The following is a 12,753-nucleotide window of genomic DNA, read 5'->3' on the forward strand; positions in this document are numbered from 1 at the left end:
TTGTACTCGCACTGGCTCATATACAGCGTTTTATGAAGGGCCAGTGTGGGCTAAAAGCAGTTGTACTCGCGCTGGCTCATATACAGCGTTTTATGAAGGGCCAGTGTTGGCTAAAAGCAGTTGTACTCGCGCTGGCTCATATACGGCGTTTTATGAATGGGCCAGTGTTGGCTAAAAGCAGTTGTACTCGCGCTGGCTCATATATGGCGTTTTATGAAGGGCCAGTGTTGGCTAAAAGCAGTTGTACTCGCGCTGGCTCATATACGGCATTTTATGAAGGGCCAGTGTCAGCTAAAAGCAGTTGTACTCGCGCTGGCTCATATACAGCGTTTTATGAATGGGCCAGTGTCGGCTAAAAGCAGTTTTAACGTACTCGCGCTGGCTCATATACTGCGTTTTATGAATGGGTCGTAAGAAACAGTTAGATCGTTTGTGATGATAACATCAGAAAACCCACTGAGATAGGCTAGATGAGTGCGATCTCATAGCCTATAACATTGTGTAAATTTAATTAACATTATCTTGTTTTATTATTATAACTGCTGATCTGTATCCAGTGCACTATAGCTAATCCAATGATCTGGAGTTATTTTGAGTGTTTGCTCATTCAGCACCAGCGTCGATTCATCTTTTGAATGAATGGGCTAGCCTACTGTCGGACTGCCATAGGCCTATAGTAGCCTAGGCTACGTGTAGCGCTGTCTGAATTGATTCACTTAACCATTCAAAGTATTTCAAAATAGGAATATGTGCTAAAATAAAAAATCTGATTTATTTTGTTGTAACACATCCTTGTGGAGCTCCGAAATGGAAAAACGATTAGGTTATTGACGTAACCCAGGTTCTCTGATAACATGAAGTGAGGTATCTCACTATGGGAACACCTCTGGGCGTGACCGATCGCAGAAGCACCAATTACACCATGTCTGCCAACCATTGTAGACCAATTGCTGCAGCGATCAGGGAGTCCTGCCTCCCTGTATATAAACTGCAGCTACCTGCCGTTTCGTCATTCTCCGCATATCTCTTCTCCGTGGGAAAAGGCAAGGAGGGCAATGTTGTGAGATACCTCACTTCATGTTATCAGAGAACCTGGGTTACGTCAGTAACCTAATCATTCTCTTTCTAACATTCGTTCGGTATCTCACTATGGGATATAGACAACTCCCGTATTGCCAATATGCTGACGAAGCAGACTTAAGACGAGAGGGTTAAAGTATAAAACTGCATCACTGACCCAGACGGAGAAACAGAATAGTCTGAGGAATCCGCCCTTATAGAACCACCTTATACCACCTGACTACTCACTCCCAGAACTGAGTGGGCCAGAGAGGGTTCTGTCACATCCAGTCTGTAGAAACGAATAAATGTGTGCGGAGAGGACCAGCTGGCTGCCGTGCAAATTTCTTGAATCGAAATGCCTTTAAATAGAGCCCAGGATGTAGACATACCTCTAGTAGAATGCGCTCGTAGACCTACTGGGGGCTCTAAATTCATGCTATTGTAACATAACACGATAGCCTCTACCACCCAGTGGGAAAGGCGTTGACTGGAGATAGGTTTTCCTTTGTAAGAGTCAGCCCACGAGACAAACAGCTGGTTGCTCTTACGCAATGTGCGGGTTCTCTGTACATATACAGCGTATGAACCGGACATAAACAGTGTAGTCTCTCCTCCTCTGGAGATGAAAAAGGAGGTGGATGAAAAGCCAACAAGTCCACTGATCTTACTCTATCCGCGTGATCGTATACCTTGGGCATGAACGCCGGGTTAGTTCTAAAAAGTACTCTTTGACCACCCGGAGCGAACCTCATACATGAGGGGTGAACTGATAAAGCATGTAGTTCACTCACCCGAGTAGTAGAGCCGTCTTTAAAGCCCATCTTAAAGTCCATCTTATCAATGGGCTCGAAAAGGGGCTTTAGAGAGCGCGTTCTGGACCACAGACAAATCCCATGGCAGGACCAGTGGCTTTGATACTGGGTGCAGTCTGCGTGCACCTCTCATGAATCTACAGACCAGGGGTGTTGGCCCATAGTGCCTGAATCAATACCCACATGACATGCTGAGATAGCGGACAGATAAACCTTAACCGTGGAAAAAGCTCTGCCTTTATCCAGGAGGTCCTAAAGGAAACACAGCACGTCCGAAACCGAACACAGGAAAGGAACAATGTTCTTATCTGCGCACCATTCCTCGACAACTCCCCATTTGAGATTATATAGAGAACGTGTCGAGGCAGCCCTCGCGTTCTGAATCGTCTCAATTACTCTCGGAGGTAACTCGGCTGCGCTCAGATTCACCCTCTCACGGGCCAGGCCCAGAGAGCTAGTTTCTGAGGGGAGGGATGGAATATTTCCCCCCGTGCTTGTGAGAGAAGATCCCTGCGCGCTGGTAACGGCCATGGCCGGTCGTAGAGCAGTTGCGCAATCTCCGCCACCCACAGTCTCCCCGGCCAGTAAGGCGCGATCAGAATCATCACATGTCTGCATTCCCGAACCCTCCGTAATGTCAGCTCGATCAAGCTCAACGGAGCGCTTACAGCAACACGTCCGGCCACTCGTGGGCTAGCGTATCCTCACCCAATGGTGCATCGTCGTCGGCCAGGGAGAAGAACAGGGGACATTGCGTGTCTTCGCGCGATGCGTAGAGATCTAGAGCAGCCTGGCCGAATCTCTCCCATAACATGAGGATCACCTGGGGGTGGAGTCTCCACTCCCCGTACAGAGGATTCCCTCTGGATAGTAGATCCGCTCCCCTGTTCATTATTCCCGGGATATGTGTCACGCGTAATGAGAGGAGAGACCTGCTGCTTCACATTATTAGTCTCTTCGCTAACACGTGAAGCATGTGAGAACGAACTCCTCCCTGCCGATTTATGTAGGCTATCACCGTTGTATTGTCTGTCCTGACCAATACATGATGATTCTTGAGAAAATGCACAAAATGTCTCAGAGCTAGAAACACTTCAGTAGCTCTAGAAAATTGATGTGCCTCTCTCTCAGTGCCGGAGACCAAACTCCTCTCACTGTTCTGCCCTCGAACACTGCGCTCCAGCCTGTGAGAGATGCATCCGTCGTCACCACTTTTCTCAGTACAGTAGGACCTAGAGGGCATCCTGTCCTGAGAAAGGATGGGACTCTCCAATGACAGAGAGCGCTCGCACATTCTGGTGAGATGCACACTCTGCGGTTGAGGCGGCTCTTGGGGCGAATGCCTTGTGACACTGTCCAGTTCTGAAAATCTCTCATTCACAGTAGTCCCAGGGGAACCACGGACACCGTTGAGGCCATCAGTCCTAGTAGCCGAAGACACATCCTGAACGAGACTGATTTCCCTCTTTGAAAAAGGGAGAGGCAGCTGTGAATTGTCTTGATGCGATCCTCTGATAGGAAAGCTCGAAACGTCACAGAATTCAACCTGAGACCCAAGTAGACTATTTCCCGGGACGGAGATAGACAACTCTTTGTGTGGTTTATTTTGAAACCTAATCTCTCCAGATGCGTCACTAGTGTGTGTGTGTCGCTCTCTGCCTGCCATTGGCACGGCGCACAGATGAGAAGATCGTCCAGGTATGATGAAATCCTGAGCCCTAATCTCCTCAATGGAGTCAGGGCTCCCTCCACACACTTGCTGAATACTCGAGGGGCTAAAGCGAGGCCAAACGGTATTCTCGTAAACTCGTATACTGTGCCCTGATAGGCGAACCTCAGATATTTCCTGTGCGCTGGAAAAATATCTATGTGAAAATATGCGTCCTGGAGATCCACCGAGGTGAACCAGTCTCCTTGCCGAATATTTTGACACAACGTTTTGACAGACAGCATTTTGAATTTGTATTTTCTGAGGTGTCTGTTGAGGACCCGTAAATCCAGAATGGGACGGAGTGCCCAGCCATGTGAGTGATTCCTTCAGAGTGAATACGGGGGAATCTGACTGCAGTAGATGTGAAAGATACTACTACTGTGGACTTCGACCGAAAACAGGAAGTAAATACAGGTATGTGCGCTGGCTGAATTAACATCTCTTTTATTAATATCTTTCACATCTACTGCAGTCAGATTCACCCGTGTTCACTCTGAAGGAATCACTCACATTAGCTGTGCACTTGTAATGACACATCAAGGATGTTAAGAGGCTAAAAGCAGGTTTAAAACTTGCCCCACCGAAGTCAACAGGGTGCAAATTTTAAAAAGAGGATAACACGGTGTAGGCAACACCGATTTTTGTCGTTGTTCTCTGTATTGACAGCACTCCAAATTTACAAAAAAAATGAGCTCAATGTTAAAATTGACCAGAGTTCTCCTTTAAGAATGCTACATTTTGGATAAAAACATCAGTGTTTACATTACATTTACATTATTTTAATATATTCCTTTCATGTTATAGTTTGTACTTTCCCTGTGCCACCCAACAAATATGGTACGGCCTCCAAAGCTGACACTGCCTCAGGTACGCAACACAACATTATAATATAATAATTATTTTGGCCATGTCCACATTAGTTATTTTTAATTAGCCTGTTTTTCAGAATTGGTTATGTATCTTTTGAAAGTAAAAAATAATTACTGATGCCAATACTATTCTTTTTAGCACCAGAAAATATCAGCGGGAGTAAGCTGATGAAGAGGGTCCATCCAAAAATGGGTGAGGTCATTAATCGTCCTTGTAAACTAAGTGGTTATGTATATTGGCCTTTTCATTAATTTGTTTTTGCCCTAAGAAAAGCTGGAGGAGCATTGCTGCTTCAATCACTGGCCAAAAAGTGTCTGTCCTTGAGCAATACAGACCCAAAGCTTAACTGCTCTTATTGTGAGTGGGTGAATGACAGGCATTCAACTTTTCTTGAAGAACTTTTATTATGATTTTTCTTATTTATTTCTTAATTTTATTATTTTGCTAGTTCCAGCGGAAACCTTTTCTGAGGACCTTTTTGCAACACCACCTACCTCAAAGCCTTGTAAGTAGACTTGTTGCAAATACATAATGGTTTCACATTTTCATGACTAGTAAATTGATTTAAAGTTTAAACTTGCTTGCATATTATTCAGTGTAACCTTGTGTACATATTCTTGGGCTATGGTTAGACGTCTATTAGATTTTCACTGACAGCCCAAATTCAGCCTTGTTTTAGCCTAGACATATGGGCTGTGTTTTGTGGGCTATTAGACGTCTTTTAGACGCAAAATTGCTTGCTGGGTAGTTTACAGTCACGTGACTACCATGGAGGCCCGGAGGGCACACTGCATTACGGAACTGTCAATTTTCCATTTCAAAAGAAGAAACTCAAAAACATTTGAATAAAATGCCAGTATTACATATCCAGCACCTGCTGCAGTATTTCAGCTAATAAAAACAGCATGACGTTCTAAAACACCCAGTGTGAAACAGGTACCTCAATGTAGTAAAACAGTGATTATAAAAGATCAAATTCAGTATACCTAACTGAAGATGCATACTATATGCAGGCAAGCAGATGAATATGAACGTAACGCAAAATAGTAGGCCTAATGGTTTTATGGAAAAACACTTTGTGTTTATATTCGCGGTTTATCTGCTTTCCTGTACATAGTATGATTAATCAATGAGGTATACTGAATTTGGTATTTTAATATCATTGTCCTACTAATTAGTACTTAGCACTAACCTGGTAAAAATGACTGGCGGGCAATCATGGAGGAAAGCCAAAATTCAGCTGTGATCACAGGAATAAATTACACTTTACTATATATTCACATAGACAACAGCTCTAGGCCTAATAATATTTCACAATGTTACTGTTTGTGCTGACTTTTTGGATCAAATAGGCCGTCAAAATATGCAGCTTTGGTGAGCAGAAGAGACTTATAGTATTATAGTGTATTGCTCTACATAACACACTTGTTAGTAGACACAAAGGGTTGACAAGCCAATATCATGAATATTTGCAATGTAAAACACATTTTCCTCAACTGGAACTTCTCTCAATTTGTTCAGTGGTGTGATATGTAGAAGTTAGAATTAAAAATGTTTTAGCCTGGTTTCATTCATCAAAACATGAGCATATTTTCATGACTGTTGTGTTCTCAGTGTGAAGAGAGCACAACAGTGTGAAGAGTTTAAAAAAAGAGAGAATAATTGGTCCTAGCAACTGTAAAAAAAAAAAACTGTAATTTTAAAATTATTTGTGTGTGTGTGTGTGTGCATGTGACTGAAAATTATTTGTGTGTGTGTGTGTGTGTGTGTGTGTGTGTGTGCATGTGACTGTAAGAATTATTTGTGTGTGTGTGTGTGTGTGTGTGTGTGTGTGTGTGTGTGTGTGTGTGTGCGTGCATGTGAGAATTATTTGTGTGTGTGTGTGTGTGTGCATGTGACTGAGAATTATTTGTGTGTGTGCATTGTGACTGAGTTTATTTTTTCTTCCTATATTATAAACATATTTTTATTGTTATTATTATGACCGCCGCTAGCGTAGCTAGCGAAAGCGGTCATATAGGGATTGTCAAAGTTTTTTTTTTTTTTTTTTCGTCACCTACTGAATTTTCCGTCAACGATACCAGGGACACCGAAGCACCGGGGAACATGAAATTTGGTGGGCATGTAGCCCCACTAGACTTTTACGGAAAAATTTCGTTTGGTCCCCGGGGGCCACTCCCCCCCCCCCCCCCCCCCGCGCTGGGCCCCCCCAAACCCAAAAAATGCAGTTTTTCCTAAATAACCACCTGAACCGTGGCACCGAGGATGAAGAAATTTTTATGGTATGTTGCTCTTAAGGGCCCACATCAACCTAGCCCATAATCACTCATTTGTGATTTACGCCCCTCCCATAAAAAATGAAAATGCAATATTATTCTACTTTAATCGCCCGTATCTTCAGTTGAGATGTTCAGAACTGCACCATATTTCATGTGTATGATTAACTTGACATCCTCTGGGGGTATCCTCTGCTAAGTTTCGTAGAATTTCATCCATGGGGGGGTATAAAATAAATTCATTTATGTGCACATTTAGTGACTGTACACTCATCGGCCTGTAGATGGTGGTGTTGAGCGAAGGGTTGCTGGTTTAGGATGATACTGTCACACACACTGACATCCACACGCACAGACACACACCCATACACACACATACAAATCCACATGCACAGACACACACACACAAACACACACGCGCACACACATGTACGCACGCACACATACACGCACAGACACACACACAGACACACACGTACACAAACACACACAAAGACATGCACATACTACTACTTTTTTTAGGTATATACATAAACACGCAATACAGCCAAATTGCTCCACGTCATTTATTTTTGTGGAAAGCCAGTGCAGGCCTGAGCGGCGGTCATATTTTGTACCGCCCTGCGGTACATCTAGTTACTATTATTATTGTTTAAAATGGGTTGTTAATATTATTGTTTAAAATGAGTTGTTAATGTTATTGTTTAAAATGTGTCGTTATTGTTCATTTTATAGTTTATTTGATCATTGTTAATACATGTTCATGTTATAGTGTATTTGTTATTTTTTAATAAAAGCCTTTAATCTTTTTTAAATGTTTGAATTTGTGTTTGTAGTCTCACACACAATAACTGAAGCATATGTGCAATGATGACACTGACTTTTCGTCCTCCTTGCCTCAAAATCATGGTGATGTTTGGCGAACTTCGCATATATCGCAGAGCTTGCATCAAGCACATTCCGCGTCCGCCCATCTGTGCAAGAGAATTTAACCCTTTAAGCATGCGCAATGTTTCAGATAGTATGGCAAGTGTAAACACATGAATCGGATATGTGTCACAGTTGAAAGAACGTATAAACGGACGGTCCAAAAAATCGGATAAAGGTAACAAATCAGAATTGGGCATCAAGACCTGCAGTGTAAACGAGGCCTAAGAAGTCCCTCCTTCCGAAAAGGTGATCTGATTGGTTGGCTGGAACAGTGTGTTGTGATTGGTCAACTCCTACAAAAGTGTTTCAGTAATGTCACGCCCCTTACCATAACCACCAGTTTCAACACACTGCTATCGCAACTCAGCTAGGCCTCGTCGCCTTTTTTGTGTGCATGTCGGGTATGGAAGCTTGATTCGGCCAAATAATAAAACAATTTAAAAGATAATTGCGACTTTTTATCTCACTTTTTTTCTTACAATTGCGAGGTTACTTCTCTAAATTCGCAATTCTGACTTAGTTCTCGCAATTCTGACTTTTTTCTCATAATTAAGATATAAACTTACAATTGCGAGTTATAAAGTCCAGTTATGAAGAAACAAAGACTGAGTTTATATCACGCAATTGTTTATATCACGCAATTCTGACTTTATAACTCGCAATTGCTAGTTTATATATCGAAATGTTGACTTTAGAACTTGTTTACAAGTTACAAGAATTACAAGTGTTTATTACATGGCTTGGTTGAATTCCAATGTAGAATGCGGTCTGTTATTTCTTGATAACAGACCGCTGCGAAGTATAACACACCGTTGCCATGAAAAACAGAGCGTTGCTATGGACGCGGAACGGACTATTTTCTTTAGCGGAAGCAATACAATCGTTTTTAAATCAATATTTTGTGTCAAATTATTTATTTATTTTGTAGGTAGCCATGTAATAAGCAGTATAATGTATAGCGAGGCGGTTGTTATAGCAAATAACAACCCCTTCAGGCTGATTCAAGACCCCTCCGCTTCGCGTACATTATCCCTTACATATCATACAATTCTGAGGGAAAAAAAAGTCAGAATTGTGAGATAAAAAATCTTTTATGTTTTATTCAGTGGCGGAAACAAGCCTCAATACTTAAGCAGTAATTATTTAAATGAAGAATATTGTGACATGTTTGTTCCCAGAAGAAAACTCAAGACTACAATCAAGGCATTTCAGGGAGTTCAGAAACAGCGCTTACTGATAGAGAGTGTGATTGTGACTGCTTTGTTATTTTGCAGACCGTTTTCATGCTCAAACAGCAACACTGCACACTAAAGAAATTTGAAAATGTAAAAAAGCATAAATTAGGTCCTCTTTAAATCTTTTGAAACTGTTCACCAAAGAGATTTGTTCAGATTAATTTACTGATTCCTTCAGTGGCACTTTCTGAATTGCTACCAGTGAGTATCTTTTTGAGTGTTATGAGTGAGTCACTGAATCATTCTTATTATGCTTTATTAAAATTTGCATTTTGATATTACAGTAGAGATGTATTTTCTGCCATATTAACATTATGTGATTCACTGCAGGTTTACCTTTGATTCTTGTCTTTTTTTTTTGTTGTTGTTCAAGATGAGATGCAGTGGCTGAAACTCACTTGTTCTGGTGTTTGGAGCCCTGTAGATGTGCATGATATTGTGCCACGGAGTTGAGCGTAACACTGCAAACCTCACATGTGTGACTCCGCTTCGGGCCTAAGAGCATACATAAATGCATATACATCTTATGAGACTAGAACTAACTATGTTGTTTCATACAAACCAACAGCAAATGACCTCAAATCTTCTCTCAGGGTAAATATAACAACTTATTTAGACACACGCCAACAGACAGGTTGGTAAATGATGAGGTAAATTAGCATACAGCCCGAATACAGCACACTGGTATTTTTCAACAACAACAACAACAACAACAACAACAACAACAACAACAACAACAACAACAACAAATCACTCTAAAATTAAAGAAGATAAAGCCTATTTTAAGGACATTTTCACACTATTTACATATCAGTAACTGTTGCACTGCCTTAATAAAATATTAATTTTTGACATAATATATAACAATACTTAGAATCACCATTGATATGAATGAGAATTACCAAAAAACATTATCTATTAGACATATTTAAACAATTTCAAACAGTTTTTCTCTGTAATTATATTAAAATTGTGAAATTTTAATGATTTTGCTAGCCAACTACTGTAGCAGATAAGTTACACTGATAAAACATATAAACTGAAACCAATTGTTGTTTTATTGAGAAAGCATATTGTTTTTACACCTTTTGGATGATGTGAAATGTACACTAAATTATAGATCCTTACAATATATACTATTGAAAATAACCATTGAGACTAATGAGAATAAAACAAAAATGCTTCATCATCAAAGTAATAATGTTAGAATGCAAAGAAATTCCTAATGGTCCTACAAATAGATATACATTTCTTTATAGAAAATATAATATTAATGTAATAATAAAATATACAACCATTTCTTTTGTTTTTTGGTATAAAATATGACGTGGACTTGTTTCTGTGACATTCATTCATATATAAAGGCATGAAATGCAGGCATCCATGCTCCAGTAAACAGGTTATGCATGAAACCATAAATATATATATATATATGCCTCCTTCACACATGAACATAAGCTTATGTCCAAACATGACTCATAAATTTAAAGAGCATGCATTGCCTATACACGTGGAACCATTTAGCACGCGATGCGATTTACTATGGGGAGATGGGTGATGTTAAATGACCCTTACATATGCCACATGACCCTTGCATATACCACTAAGCAATAACCTCCTCTGTTTAAACAAGAGGAATCTTTTGTTATCCGAGTATCTGAGCGATCAGGCCAGATAATGAATGGAGGCTCATCTAGGAGCCTCATCAATACCATTTACCACGGATCTATATTCAGTCAAAGCCGTAGATTACGTCGGCCTCATCTTTGCAACCAAACTGCCTCAGCTTTTCTTTGGCATTGTGCATATTTGCAATGATTAAAAACACAACAGAAGGGGCTGTGAAATACACTGATAAGCCGTATCCTCCCACAGCTCTGTCTTCCTACACCAAATCTGTTCTCCGCCACTAACTAGGACAGACCAGTAAATTATAAGCTTATGTGAAGCTCGAAAAATCACTTTCTGGCTTCCTGTGAGGTGGGAAGTCAGATTGAAACGCTATAAAATAGGTTTGCTGAATGACAATTGCTTGTGAGTAGAAATAGCATGTCAAATACTATTCTAGTCTACGTTTATAGAAGACTAATATTTTAAACTCACCACACTATAACAAGCACGCCACAAAAATAGTGTTTTCAATCACGAGAGTGCAGTACTGGGAAGCCTTAATGAAAACTGCAGCAATGAGTCATATTTATGAGTCACAAGCGTGACGTGAGGGACAGGACACTTCAATATGAATCTAAATCCAACATTTGGCTAAATGGCAGCTGGTAAACACCTCCCACGAAATGATTCTCGTCCCTCTGCACGTCAACTCACCAACGAGGTGCCTTCGCTGTCTGCAACTTCAGCCATTGACGGTTTGTTTGGCGAGCAAAGATCTTGTGCTCCGGGAGACTCTTTGTCGTGCCATTAATTACCTATTGATAACTGCCTCGTACGAAAACTCTTTAGCTATCTGCTGAATAATACAAATCGTTAATGAAATGCCTGCTTGTGAAAAGACTCTAAGACCATTAAAATGCCTCTACTGAGACCTGTAAAACAGTGGATGGTCAATGCTAAGATGATATCTGTGCTTAAACCGTGGCATTTACGACGGGGTTATTCATGAGCCATTACAACAGACTGATGAAAACAAACATCGTTACAGTTGAATGTACTTTTTTAAAGGGACAGTTCAGCCCAGAATGAAAATTTTATCGTCATTTTTTCACCCTCATGTCATTCCAAAACAACAAGGCTTTCATTCTTCCATAGAACATAAAATAAGTCATCTGTACATACAGTACAATTTCATCTTTTAAGCTTAAAAAGAATGCAAATCATAAAACTAGTGCATATTATGACTTGTGCGCTATATTCCAAATCTTCTGAAGTAATACAATAGCTTTGTGTGATGAACAGACTGGAAATTTAATGACCAGGTCAGTCAGTAAAAGAATCGTTAAAACCAAACGATTTACTGAAAAGATCCAACTAAATAAAACTTTGTTTTGATTGGTTCATTACACAAAGCTATTGAATTGCTCCAAAAGACTTGGAATATAGCGCACACAAAGTGGCACTTTTTTAATAGTTGAATGGTATTTTGCATCCTTTTTAAAGCTCCAGACCTCAGAACAACATGAGGGTGAATAACTGATGACAGAATTTTCACTTTTGGGTGAACAATCCCTTTAAATCCATGTGTTGTCTGTTCCTCTCAGAACATACCGTTCAGTTCATCTCCATCCTCCAGACTTTTACCCAGCTGTGCGAGGAGGTTAGCTTGGGCTGCATTTTTTTTGTGCTTCTTGCCTTCATAGTGCTGTCTAGCCATGACGGGGTTGTTGAACCAGGCCTTGCACATCTGGCAGTAACGGTGTGAGAGCCTGCCATGTATGGAAGGACTTCCCGGGGAATCTTCAGTCACCATATGCTCTGAACCGGCTGTCACCTCTGCAAGAGGACAAAACAGACTTAGTATACTTGGTGCTCTGTTCAATAACAGGCTACAGATAAAGACTATGTTAACAAAACACCATGACTGAGAGAGAAACTGAGCCTTAGCACTCATACAGGAGATATACAGTAAGTGGTCAGAATTATTGGCATCCCTGGTAAATATGATCAAAGATGGCTGTAAAAAATGATCTTTTATTCAAAAAATAGCAAACATCTAACCTTTCATTGAAGTAAAAGAATTGAAAGTGTCAATATGAAATAAAATAAAAAATCTCCAAAGCACACTGGCCACAATTATTGGCACCCCTAGAATATGTACGAGTAAAATATCTCTGAAGTATATTCCCATTAATATTTTAATTTTGTAGCACACCAGGGTGACTAGAAACATGAAATTGTCTAGC

General features: G+C 40.5%; 1 protein-coding gene across 2 annotated transcripts in view; it reads right to left on the reverse strand.

Moving 5' to 3' along the window:
* Positions 1-12,753, reverse strand: part of zmat4b (zinc finger, matrin-type 4b) — a 42,043-nt gene that overhangs the window by 6,145 nt on the left and 23,145 nt on the right. The window contains exons 5-6 of one of the 2 annotated variants that reach the window (XR_014029294.1): positions 12,119-12,343; positions 9,233-9,391 (exon numbers count right to left, since the gene is read on the reverse strand). Coding sequence is in view for 1 of the 2 variants with exons in the window: in XM_081354647.1 (XP_081210773.1) it covers positions 9,295-9,391; positions 12,119-12,343 (322 nt within the window). In the remaining variant the exon portion in view is untranslated. The remainder of the gene's footprint in view (positions 1-9,232; positions 9,392-12,118; positions 12,344-12,753) is intronic. The other variant, XM_081354647.1, reaches the window with a different exon arrangement.

The sequence above is a fragment of the Scardinius erythrophthalmus genome, assembly GCF_964197995.2.
Source record: "Scardinius erythrophthalmus genome assembly, chromosome: 23".
Lineage (NCBI taxonomy): Eukaryota > Metazoa > Chordata > Actinopteri > Cypriniformes > Leuciscidae > Scardinius > Scardinius erythrophthalmus.